This window comes from Musa acuminata, chromosome BXJ3-5 (assembly GCF_036884655.1).
Source record: "Musa acuminata AAA Group cultivar baxijiao chromosome BXJ3-5, Cavendish_Baxijiao_AAA, whole genome shotgun sequence".
NCBI classification, from domain to species: domain Eukaryota; kingdom Viridiplantae; phylum Streptophyta; class Magnoliopsida; order Zingiberales; family Musaceae; genus Musa; species Musa acuminata.
The window spans coordinates 35549032-35561376 of record NC_088353.1 but is presented as its reverse complement, the minus strand read 5'-3'; the positions used below and the strand labels follow the sequence as shown (position 1 = coordinate 35561376).

At 53.6% G+C, this 12345-nt stretch overlaps 3 protein-coding genes across 4 annotated transcripts; 1 reads left to right on the top strand and 2 right to left on the bottom strand.

Annotated features, from left to right (window-relative positions):
• Positions 1 to 928: 928 nt before the first annotated feature.
• LOC135638342 (patatin-like protein 6) lies at positions 929 to 3137 on the top strand. 2 transcript variants are annotated; one of them, XM_065151445.1, is made up of 2 exons: positions 929 to 2569; positions 2693 to 3028. In XM_065151445.1, the coding sequence occupies exons 1-2, from the start codon at positions 1427 to 1429 to the stop codon at positions 2777 to 2779; spliced, it is 1230 nt and encodes a 409-aa protein (XP_065007517.1). In that variant the 5' UTR covers positions 929 to 1426; the 3' UTR covers positions 2780 to 3028. The 2 variants fall into 2 exon arrangements, with proteins under 2 accessions (XP_065007517.1, XP_065007516.1); XM_065151444.1 differs by having other exon boundaries at positions 930 to 2569; positions 2664 to 3137.
• A 1000-nt stretch (positions 3138 to 4137) lies between these two features.
• LOC135637884 (pentatricopeptide repeat-containing protein At4g38150-like) lies at positions 4138 to 5412 on the bottom strand. The gene has a single exon (XM_065150751.1). It carries the CDS (start codon positions 5367 to 5369, stop codon positions 4401 to 4403), a length of 969 nt encoding a protein of 322 aa, XP_065006823.1. The 5' UTR covers positions 5370 to 5412; the 3' UTR covers positions 4138 to 4400.
• Positions 5413 to 6404: 992 nt separating this feature from the next.
• LOC135638394 (arogenate dehydratase/prephenate dehydratase 2, chloroplastic-like) lies at positions 6405 to 7625 on the bottom strand. The gene has a single exon (XM_065151510.1). The coding sequence runs from the start codon at positions 7623 to 7625 to the stop codon at positions 6405 to 6407; it is 1221 nt and encodes a 406-aa protein (XP_065007582.1).
• Between the last annotated feature and the right edge of the window lie 4720 nt (positions 7626 to 12345).

Below are 12345 nucleotides of genomic sequence, written 5' to 3'. Positions count from 1 at the left end.
ATTAAACCAAAGGAGTTTAGAAAAAAAAATAATAATTGGACTTTCCAACTCGATATGTCTTATATCGGCATAATTCTCGACATGCTCATTGAATAGGAACACACACACTGTTAAGATCTATACCGATTAGATTAATTAAAACCTTCCAACTTGATATGTTTTACTTTACCTCAGCATAATTCCCCAACTCCTTCCATGTATCTATCTGCCGTGGCAGCACTCAGAATGCCCCGTCAATTTCATATTCATCTTTGAACCTTAATTTTATATTGGCCGACCACCTTTCGTTCAATTATTTCAGAAAGGTCCTGAATCGACGTGTAAGACTCTGCCACACATTCCCATTTTATCTCGACCACTTGCCAAGTTCCTAACATCACCCGTCGTCTAAGCAACAGGGACCTGTCATGAACCCTAAATCTCATGGCCATCACCATCACATCTTTCCTTACACACTATTTGATTGATTGCGGAGGACGTCTGTGGTACGTCCACGAAAGCCAATCATTTATGACTAGGTGCCCAGTTCCTACCAAGACAAAACCTCAAGCAACAATTCGCTGTCATCAACCTAAGATTCACTTCCTACTCGAGCTCAAGAACATTCAAAGCTCCCAGGTACCGTTGGAAAGGGACTCGAATCTTGCAGTCACGGTAATAATTGTGCTTTTATGATCTAAACGGTGATGGTTCGTCTGAGGTGGAACTCATGATGGATTCATAGCACAGATTTTAAGGCAAGGTGGAGGGCTGTAGAATCCATGCAGTAGTGGATGGATGACTGTGATTCATCGGTTCGACGCGTCGTCACGTTGTAACTTCGTGTCGTCGGCGTGTGTGTTTAATCTTTCTCATGTCCTTTCTGCTTTCCCGCTTGGGGACGATGACATGATAATGGAACGAGGAGCACGGACAGGAGATCGCGACCCAGCAACTGTTACTGCGCCATTAAATGCTAGCAGCTACATAAACTCGGGGGAGAAGCAGGAGAAGAGAGACATCCTGAGCTGAGATTAGACACCAAAAGATGTAGAGAGAGAGAGAGAGAGAGAGGTTGCCGTATGTTTGTCTCCAATGGCAGGATGTTTTGTCTAGAGAGAGAGAGAGAGAGAAGCGGAGGAGACCAAGACATGCTCTGAATCTGTCTGCAGTGTGGTAAAAAGAGCAGCGGCTGTGGTATCATCATGATGGAGTCGTCCCTCACTTTCCATCGGAGCTCCGATCTTTCACGTTCGAGCCGTGTTTGAAGAAAGAGAAAGCAAGAAGTAGTGACAGAGAACGCAACGGAGAGAATTATCAGTCCATTCGATCCGCTAATAAGCTTCCTGTTCGGTTGTCTTTGGAGTCTACCATTCCTTTGTACTGAGAAGAAGAAAGAGAGGAGCCTGCCAGAGGCGGAGAGAGGGTGGCGTGTGTGGCGGCGGAGATGCTGGTGCCGTTGCAACTGACTAAGAGGAACGAGGAGGAGATAGCAATGGCGGTGGCGGCGGAGGAGGAGGAGGAGGAGAAGCTCGGCTTCGACACCGACAAGCTAAGCTACGAAATCTTCTCTATTCTGGAAAGCAAGTTCCTTTTTGGCTGCGACGACACCAAACTCTGGGTCCCTGCGGCTCCTCCTTTGGCCCCCTCCTCCGCCGTCTTGCCAGTGGCGGCTGCGGCGGATTCCGTCAAGAGCCAGAGGGGCAAGGTCTGCGTGCTCTGCATTGATGGCGGCGGTGGCTGCGGGATGCGCGGTATCCTCCCCGGGAAGGTCCTCGCCTACCTCGAGCACGCCCTCAAGTCCAAGTCTGGGGACCCCAACGCGCGGATCTCCGACTACTTCGACGTTGCCGCAGGCACCGGCGTCGGGGGCGTCCTGGCCTCCATGCTCTTCGCCACCCGCGACGGCTCCCTCCCTCTCTTCCGCGCCGACGACACCTGGCGCTTCTTCGTGGACCGCGGGGAGCGCCTTTTTCGAAAGGCGTCGCCTTCGCCCTCCTCCTCGGGGTTCCTCCGCTGCCTCTTTCCAGGCGGCGGAGGGTCAACGACGGCGGCAATGGAGAGGGCCATGAAGGAAGTGTTCGGCAAGGGCCTCACTCTGCGGGACACGGTGAAGCCCGTGCTGATCCCGTGCTACGACCTGCGGAGCTCTGCCCCGTTCGTGTTCTCGCGCGCCGACGCCTTGGAGAGCGAGAGCTTCGACTTCCGTCTGTGGGAAGTGTGCCGGGCCACGTGGGCCGAGCTTGGGCGGTTCGAGCCGGCGGAGATCAGCTCGGTGGACGGAGCCACCTCCTGCGTCGCCGTCGACGGCGGGCTGGCGATGAGCAACCCGGCGGCGGCGGCCATCACCCACGTCCTCCACAACAAGCAGGAGTTCCCCTTCGTCCGCGGGGTGGAGGACCTCATGGTTCTCTCCCTCGGCTGCGGGGAGGTGGCGGTGACGGAGCATCTGAAGCTCAGCCGGTGGGGGCCCAAGCAAGGGGCCCGTCCCATCGCGCGGATAGCCGCCGACGGCGCGGCCGACCTCGTGGACCACGCCGTCGGGCTCGCCTTCGGCCAGTGTCGGAGCTCCAACTACGTGCGAGTCCAGGTACGTGCCTCTGGGTTGCAGTCCCTTCCATTGCCCGTCTGCTGTTGTGATGGTCGTCCATGGATTGATCTGTTAAGGTTTCGTGTAATGGCAGGCTAATGGTTGGAATACGGGAATGTGCAGCGTGGATGTGGACCACGACGCGAGCCTAGGGAACGTGAAGGTGCTGTTGGAGGCAGCGGAGGAGATGCTGAGGCAGAAGAATGTTGAGTCGGTGTTATTTGGCGGGAAGAGGATTACCGAGCAGACGAACATGGAGAAGCTTGATTGGCTTGCAGGGGAGCTCGTGGTGGAGCACCAGAGGAGGAATTGCCGAATAGCTCCCACTGTTGCATTCAAGCAAGCAGTCACCAAGTCTTCCATGTCTCAGGCCATTTAGCAAAGCATTGTTCATCTACTCTCCCTCGCCACATTTGCTGGATTTTGCTCTTTATATTGAAGGCATTCATCTTCTACTAATCTTCACAACTCCCATACTAAAGCACTGTTCTGCGAATTGCAAGTTGTGTAATTGTTCATATTATTGGTTCTCAACAACATCTAATATTCTTACAGCATTTAATTTTAATCCTCTACTATGTCAAAATAATATTCCTGGGTCAACTATATGGAGGTCTATTCTTGGTTGATACCTATCAGAATGTGTGTGCTCCTCATTCTTTCATCAGGTGTTCAGATGGCAAGCACTTCCTACTCACATTGCTCAGTTTAAGTTTGTACTAATTTGGTCAATAAAGATGCAAACAGATGAATCACAGAAATGTTTGGTTCAGTGTCCCATAACTCTCTCCATGAGGGTATACTTCTTCCTTCACTTGGCAAGCAGCTGGTAGTGGGAACAGTTCAAACAAGCATTAGTTGTAAAAGATGATGATGAAGAAGAAGAAGACAACACACATTTGATATCACTGCATGATATCATATACGACAACTAAACTAATATTTATGAGGGATGACAAACTAAGACATCATATATGAAAATTAAATTAATAATGGATCACCAATAATCATATAAATGCCTTGTTTTTTTTGGATGCAATAACTGCAATTAAATAGATTTACCAAAAAAGAACAACCATTTGGAATCAGAAAAATGGAACCTTAATTGTGTTTAGCTAAACAAACAGCAACTGCTGGAAGGCATGTTGAAGGAAGCATCAGTGGATTGACAGAAAACAATCCATTGTTACTACCATTAAGCAAAAAAGTTAACAAGAAAAAAATATTTCTACAACAGCTGTGAAAATTTTCCCGATATAATATTAGCACAAGAAAGAAATATTTGGATGATTTCTCACCACATCCATCGTTTTCCTTGCTGCATCCAACTTGTAAACCAGCCTTCAAGAAAACCTAATTTTGTACAAACTCATTTCTTGTTGAAATTTCCAACACATCAACCTTCTGTATTAGCCTTTTTCTGGAAGATCAGACTGCAAAGCGTTTAGTCTGCAATATTCTGTTTGCAAGGAAACGCTAGACTTCCAATAATGAGTAGGCAAGATTGCAGAGATAACGAAAGAAACAGGGGAAGGCAGAAGAATGGAAGCTTCAACAATATAGCATGCTTCCAAGCTAAACACTTCAAAACTTGATATCCTCTGGTAGAAACATAAGTCAACAACCAGTCTAATGTTCACATTCTGACATCACATGGAAACACAACATAGAACATAGTGATGGAAATGGAAGGAACTATGCCCAAATGTCTACTCACCGACCTTAGGGAAGGAAGCACATAGTTGCAGATTATCAACTCAGTACAATCCCCAGATATGTTTGCACATATAGTTCATAGCAAAAGTCGCAACTTTGATGTATTAGTCCACAATCACTTGCCGAAGAGCAGGTTCATGATGCCTCTATATACCTGACCGCGCTTGCCGATGGTCTCCCTGACTGCATTCTCCTCGGGCATGAAGCCCTTCTCTCTCATCTCCTCCAGCAGGGCCCTGGCGTCGTCTTCCCTCTGCTCCCGAAGGTAGGCCTCGAAGACCGCAATGTAGGTGCCAGCGTTGGGGCGCATGCCCCTCCCCATCATCTCTAAAAGGTATTTACGAGACTCCGGGAGCCTCCCATCTTTGGCAAGGCCCTTGATGAGGACGGCGAAGGTGTAGGCATTCGGGGACACGCCGGAGGCGAGCATGCGCTCGTAGGTGCGGATGGCCTCCTTCGCGTGGCCGCCGGCGTTGGCGTAGGCCTCGAGGACGGCGGTGTGGGCGACGACGTCGGGCATGGTGCCCTTGTCCTTGATGATGGTCAAGAGCTGCAGGGCCTCGTGAATGAGGCCGTCCTTGGACAGGGCGTCGAACATCTTGATGGCGTGGTTGGTGAGGCCCTCGGTGCGCATCCGGTGGAAGATCTCCTGCAGGTCGGATGGATCGCGGGGCTCCTCCACCACAGGCTTCTTGTTGAAAGGGTCGTAGGGAGGGGGCAGCCGGCTCTTGTCGATCTCCTTCGCCTTCGTCTTTATCTGATCGCCGCCGTCCTCCTCGTCGTCGGACCAGTCGAAGGAGGCGGTGCTGTTGGTGTTCTTGGAGCTGGAGGACGCCGAGAAGCTGCGAACGGAAGCAAAGAGGAGGGGACGCCCTGACGAGAAGCGGGGGATGACGACGCCGGGAGGAATGGCCACATTGCGTCGGTACGTGTGCAAGGGAAGGGAGAAGGTGGAGGTGAGCTTGAATCCGGGGGAGTGCAAGCGACTAGAACCAAGGATGCAGAGAAAAAGGCGCTCGAAGGAGAAGGAAGACGAGGAGAGGAAGGATCGATGGACAGCAGCAGAGGCCATTGCCATGGACATGGAGCGGGGATGCGACTGGAAGAGGGCAAAAGGTGATGAGGAGGGTTTAATTGCCGGTCGGTCGTCAAATCACATTCGAGCTGGGCCATAGAATGAGGCAGATTGGGCCTGACACAGGCTCGGTGCTCAAACGCTGATTTGGAATCGGAGTATGATGGTCTCGGACGGTATTGAATTCGGATGCCACCTTCGGACCCGGATCCGATCCGATAGTATGTAGAAAATTTAGCTCAAATGCAACCCAATCTTTCTTCCGATTGATGACATGGACACGTTTGACCACCTGCTTTTTGGTTCTACGTTGAATAATATCTCAACTACCTTCAATCGCGATAGGTGAGATATTACTGAAATTGCTGAACACGTAAACCTAACATCATCATGTCTTCATCCTAATGTCACTCAACCTTCCCCTCTGCAAAATCCACGATGTGTTTGGACATATATATATATATATATATATATATATATATATATATATATATATATATATATATATATATATATATATATATATATATATATATATATATATATATATATATATATATATATATATATATATATATCGATTTATTGATATTTAAATATCTCTCTTCATTTTTTGATTCTCCTCCCTTCCCATAACAAAGAATGTTGCTCTTCATACCCAATTACCATTACAAATTGCCAAATAAAATAATCCGACCACATCTACCACGTCATTAAAAAATCTTAATAAAAAATAATTTAGAGGATATTTCTTTTAACTATAAGAGTTTAGAAATTCTAAGCTACAAATCCACCGGTCATATCTTTCTATCTCTTCTCTCTGCCTCTTACATTCCACTTAGAAACGATTTTTCAATATTAGGTGACAGTTGACTTAGGAGCGGAATTGTCAGATTTCAGTCATTGACTTTTGTACAAGAAAATCCATATCATATATATATAGAAAATATCTTGAAATGGGTATAAATGTTATTTTGAACTATGGAGGGGCATATAAAATATTTGACAGTTTCCGAAGGGCATACATGGAATTGTAGTTACAGATCAATTAATTCCGGGGTGGCACGTGCTGACGTAGCTACCGAGCACGCGCACGAAGCCGGCGATCTCCGTCATTTGTGCGAGAGCGGCCTCGACGGCGGGGTCCGATGCGCTCCCTACCAAGTCCAAGACGAAGACGTAGTCGAGGTACGTCGCCGTCCCCAGCCCGTCCCCGCCCCTCTCCACCACCCGGAGAGGCTTCGCGCGGTTCGGCCGGTGGTCGACGCGCAACACCTTGACGCCTCGGCTCTCGAAGATCCACATCGCTCGGAACAGGTCCGACGCCCCGTCCTCCAGAGTGAAGGCCACGGTGGTCTTTTGCTCCGACCTGCGTCCGCTGGTGGAGGATGACGACGACAGGCCCTGGGCGTGGGACGGTAGCCCGAGCTGGAGGAAGCGGTTGAAATTGCCGCCCAGGTGTTGGTCCTGGAAATCGGGCTCCAGGACCCACAGGCCGAACTCCCGGGCGGCCATCTTGCTCCCGATGACCGCGGTGTCCGCGACCCGGTTCTCCGCCACGAACTGGGCGGCTTCCGCGGCGCTGCAGACCTCGTCGACCTCCAGGTCGAGGGCCTCCAGGCTCCGGCGGCAGTGGGACAGGGCCTGCGGGTGGCTGATGACCCGGCGGAGGCCGGATCTGGGCGCGCCCGGGAGGGAGAGCAAGCAATGGTTCACGGGGAGGACGAGCTCGCCCAGGATGCGGACGCCCGGGTGGCGGAGGAGGAGGTCGAGGTTGCGATCGATGGGCCCGTCGAGGGAGTTCTCGGCGGGCACCACGGCCCGGTCCGCCGAGTGGTCCTCGAGGACGGCGAAGGCGTCCTCCATGTGGGCACAGGGGAAGGCCTCGCAGGCCGAGGAGGGGAAGGCCCGGGCGGCGGCCTCCTGGCAGTAGGAACCGCGGGAGCCCTGGTAGGCCACGCGGACTGGGCGGCCGGATGAGCCACCGTCGGCAGGCGGACGATCCCCCCCGGCGGTCTGTTGCCGGAAGAGGCGCTCGAGGTTGGCAACTGCGATGTCGTGGCCCAAGCGCGAGGCCATCTCCTCGGCCGTTCCCAAAGGCGAGGGGCTCTTACGAGGACGAGAGGTGTAGACCTCTCTGCTCCTATCATGCTCTACCTTCTGATTGGCAGCAGCTCTGATATCGATACGCCCAGCAAAGCGTCCTCTGTTCTTGCTGGTAATGTTAGCAGCAGAAGCCGCCGGAGGAGGAAGCCTGAGCGCCATACGCAGAAGAGAGGCTTCAGGACTGCCGCCTTCTCCTTCCTCCGAGGAAGGAAGATGGAGGGAGGTCTACAGAACCGATGTACCGATCTCCCTGGCTGACCCGAGGGCAGGTGGCCTTCCATTATAAGCACGTTGTCCTTGCGGGCGGTGGTAGGTCGAGAAAGAGGGTGAGGCGGAGCATGCGGGGAGTAGGTAGGTGGCCGAGCACGTGCGACGTGCAAGTCACCCCCTTCGTTCTCGTTCCTCCGTTGGAATTCCTGTGGAGTATGGCTGGATTCGGTCCGGTGATGAGAGGAATCTGTGGTAGCTTCACTGTCCACCCACCCACCCACTGCGGCATTGGCTCGTACAGTCGTAACCGCAGTCGTGACCTGAATGGGGGGATGGACCACGAACCACGGGAGACCGACCGTGTGAACGCTGCTGCGTTTTGGGTGCGGACGTGGAAGAGGTCGTGAGTTGCGTCGTGGGACAATTTGGACCATCGGCAGGTATCCGGGCGACGTGGCTCGATTCGGATCCGGATGACGAGGGATCTCTTAGGGGGGTTCATCGGGACTGCGGAGGTTGTCGGCTCGGGTCGGTTCGGTCGTGGAGGTGGGTCATCGTTTCCTTATGAAGGGGGCTCCTCGCCAATGCGTTCGGAGAGGGTCGCCTCGTCTTCGTCCCTGCACACAGGTTGGGTCGAGATGCTTGACCCGACCCCTCCGATGATTAAGTTAGTCCGTCATGTTTCCCCTCCCCCAGTGCTCATAACGTAAAGATATTTATAGGGGAGTTTTGTGTCACTTGACGTGCCTGCTCGCAGGGGGCAGGATCGTACCTTCTGATGACATCTGACATTGCTGTTGGCGTGGCATGAGGAATCGAGCCTGAGCGATCGTTAATGGGCCTCGGTTGGCGTTTTGGCCCGTGTTGGCCAAGCGCTGTCAGCCCGATAGAGACGTGGGGCGTCAGCCAATGTCACGCAAGTCTTATCGTAATTATCATCCTCATTATACTCTCCCCCCAAAGGAAGCTATGCGTCGGTTGCTGAAAAAGGGGGGTCTGAGGCATGGCTTCAGTTTTAAAGAACTATCTCCATCGGGCGAAGGCCGGTTCATCGCTCAGGGCATGGGAAGCGTGAAGCTTGACAATTGAGGAAGGTTAGATGAGCTGTAGCGGCGCTGGGTAGTGAGTGGCCGAGGAACCTCGAAGAATGACTCGTAGGTCGAATTGGGCTCGGCCATAGGGGTGGTAGTCCCCTCGGGCAAGCAGGCCGCGTAGGTGTGGTCTCGGGCGACATGAGGCCGAGGAGCATGACGCAGGCGGCTGCGATTGAGGAGCTGGACTCGGATGAGCAGGCCACGCAGGCGCATTCTCGGGCGACATGAGGCCGAGGAGCACGACGTAGGCGACTGCGACTGAGGAGTTGGACTCTAGTGAGCAGGCCGCGCAAGCGCGGTCTCAGGCGACATAAGGCCGAGGAGCATGACGCAGGCGGCTGCGCCCGAGGAGCTGGACTCGGGTGAGCAGGCCGCATAGGCGCGTTCTCGGGCGACATGAGGCTGAGGAGCTCGACGCAGGCAGTTGCGACCGAGGAGCTGGACTTGGGTGAGCAAGCCACGTAGGTGCGGCCTCAGGCGACACACGACCGAGGAGCTACTTCGATTGGATCTGTTACGCTGTGCTGTGGGACGCGCGGGTGGCCAAGTAGCCTTTGGTCTATTCGGAAGTCCAGGGGACGAACCTTTTCGTGAATCGCCAGTTTTCGAGAAGACCGACGCCTCAAGCCTGTTGTTTGCCACACATAGCGCGCCTGTTGGTTACCATGCCAAGCTGCATTTATGGCGGAATGACGTTGTGTCATCCCGATGCGACATGCCTGAGTAGAGGAAGGGCCGCTTTTTGGCGGGATTTTGTCTATAAGTATTGTGCGGCCAGCCCCTCGAAGGTCTCCTCACTCGTTTCTATTCTGCCACTTCGGACTCCATCGTTTCATTTGCATCGATCGTTCTTCTTCTCCTACTAAAGGTCAATAAGGATCGTGTCTTCCTCCTCTTCCTCTTCTTTGGCTAAAGTCAAGCCAACGGTGGTTGCGTCGAATCCTAACTCGTCGTCCGACGAAAAGGCAGCTCGGGCCCTTGACGCTCTGATGTGGCCACACAACCTCGACTCCACCATGAGTGAGTCGTCGCTTAGTCACCTCCGGGACCTCTACGGCATCCAGGAGGAATTTGTCCTTCTTGCTCTTGAGCCCGGCCAACGAGCATATGATCCGATTCCCAAGGGTTTCGCCCTCACCCTTGATGCTTTTGAGGCCGAGCTATGCCTCCCCTTGCACCCCATCATAACCTCATGCATCTCATGGTGGCGTATCTCCCCATCCCAGATGGCGCCCAACTCTTGGCGCTATCTGGTGGTGTTCCTGGGGGAGTGCCACTACGCTAACATCACCCCGACTCGATCCCTCTTCATTTCTTGCTTTCGACTTTCCAAGGGGTCGGGGGGGTACTATCTGTCCGTCCGAGACGGCTTCTGAGTGAGCTGGGCTCCTTTCAGTAATAAGGGATGGAAGGGGCGCTTCTTTTTCGTCAGTCGCTCGGAGGACTGGGGGTTCGGGCTTTGATGGGCGGCACGCGTGATAGACAACACCGCCCCAAGTTTGGACGATGAGGAGCGCCGAGAGCTTCGGAGGCTTAAAGAAATCCTTTCAGCCTCAAGAGCCATCCGAAGTATGTCCGAGCAGTGGTTGGTCGAGGCGGGTCTTAGCTCGATGCCTCGAGGTATGCCCTAAGGGGTAGTTTTAGGGTTTCTCTTAGGGATTAACTAGTCATATGACCAATGTTAGTGCTTTTGCGCAGAGATGGTGGTTCTCCGAGCCCTTCATGGGGGTAAGATCTCGACGGCCCCATCCACTCATTCGTCGGCCGAGGCGAAGGCTGGCTCAAGAGAGGCCTCAGTGGATGTTGAGGCCGGTCGTCCTCGAAAGAAGGCGAAGACCTCCTCGGCAAAAGCCTTTGGGGAAGCTGCGACTCAGCTAGCGGGGGCCGTCGCCACACCGGCCGGCCGCATTGGGAAAAGCCTCGAGCGGGGTGAAGCCGGCTCGAGTAGGGAGGCGGCGGGGAAGGCCCCTCGAGAGCCCTCCATCCGCGAGCTTTGCCGCCTTCAAGCCAGGGGGGAGGACGAGCCCTACCAGGCGCGGGCGATAGGCGACCTTCCTCAAGGCGAGCCCTCCGACCCGCTGACGACCCATTGAGAAGGCCTTTCCCGAGGCAGCCGGGTGTGGGCTGACGGGGATTCCGTGATCGGGTTTGTCAGCGGAGGGCTCCATCCTGACATAGCTCGGGACCTGTACACTCTGCCCTCCGAGGTCCTTCTTGTCAGGTCTACCAAGTCGCTGTTGTGGGTAAGTGTCATTCTGCTGGTTCGGTTGCGTGTGTTCGGATAGCTCTTGTCTTAACTCGTTTGTCTACAGGGCACTCATTATGCCGCGACGCTGATGGACCACGTTCGCGACGCGGGGCGGGTCATCGACATCCTGAGTGACCGTAATGCCGACCTCCAAAAGCAGATGGAGGAGGTCCGCGCCGGGCGGCTCCTGAGGCGGTCGCGGCAGCCGAGCAGCGCGTCTCAGATTTGGATGCGGAGGCAACGTGCCTCCGGTCCGAGCTCAAGGCATCTGAGGAGTGGAATAAGGAGCTTCAAATGCATCTGAAGGCGTCTGTGGCTGAAGCTCGTTCGACAAGGGGGGAGTCGGTCGAGCTGATCCGTCGGTTGGAGGAGTCGCGTGCTGAAGCGCGGGGGGCTGCTGAGGCCCTTGCCGTCGAGATTCGTCAGAGGCCGGAGAAGGACAAGAAACTAATCGAGGACTACAAAGATTCCTCGGGCTTTCAGCTTGGCCTTGTTCGGACTGGGCGGGTTTCGTATGAATTCGGGTATCGGATCGCCCTCGCCCGCTTTAAGGCGTGCCACCCCGGCCTGGAGGTCACGGAGGATCCTTTCGACTCTTTCCCCGAGGACATGGGCATCGACATGCCGGACGAAGTCCCATTTGATGACAGCCCCGACGCTCCAGAGGAATAAATGTAGACTTTTCTGTACATATTTTTTCCCTTTTTTTTTTTTCGACTCCTTCCCCGAGGACATGGCTGTTGTTATACTAGCTTTTGTTTAATAAAACTCTAGCTTTTGTTAAGTCCCAGTTATTATGGAAAAAACCTTTTGAGATTTTATGAGTTCCAAGTCTTTGGCAAAGCGTGGCCCTGCATCGTCGCGAGTTGGTACGTACCGACCCTAACAACTTCGATCACCCGATAAGGGCCTTCCCAATTGGGAGCTAACTTCCCACGTGCTTGGGTCGGGTCGCTAACCTCGGCCCTGTGTAAGACCAAGTCACCCAGCTTAATTGGTCGAGGCCGCACCCTACGGTTATAGATTCTAGAGACGACCCTTTTATAGGAGAGGTCTTTTAGGTGCGCATTAGTGCGCCGCTCCTCGAGTAGATCGAGATCGACTCGCAGTCCCTAGGCTGATACCCGTTCGTCATAGCTTGCTGTCCTCGGGGTAGGGAAAACCATCTCGGGGGGCAAGACAGCCTCGGTCCCAAACGAGAGGCTGTAAGGGGATTCTCCAGTTGCGGTCTTCAGGGTGGTCCGCAAGGACCACAGGATACTGGGGAGCTCATCCACCCAAGCTGATTGGGCCGCTGACACTCTTCTCTTAAGTCCGCTTAGAATAG

Excerpts from the sequence above, each read along its gene's own strand:
- LOC135638394 (XM_065151510.1), bottom strand. The coding sequence starts at position 7,625 with ATGGCGCTCAGGCTTCCTCCTCCGGCGGCTTCTGCTGCTAACATTACC.
- LOC135637884 (XM_065150751.1), bottom strand. The coding sequence starts at position 5,369 with ATGTCCATGGCAATGGCCTCTGCTGCTGTCCATCGATCCTTCCTCTCC.
- LOC135638342 (XM_065151444.1), top strand. The coding sequence starts at position 1,427 with ATGCTGGTGCCGTTGCAACTGACTAAGAGGAACGAGGAGGAGATAGCA. Across the intron at positions 2,570-2,663 it reads CCAACTACGTGCGAGTCCAG|GCTAATGGTTGGAATACGGG; the intron begins GTACGTGCCTCT and ends GTGTAATGGCAG.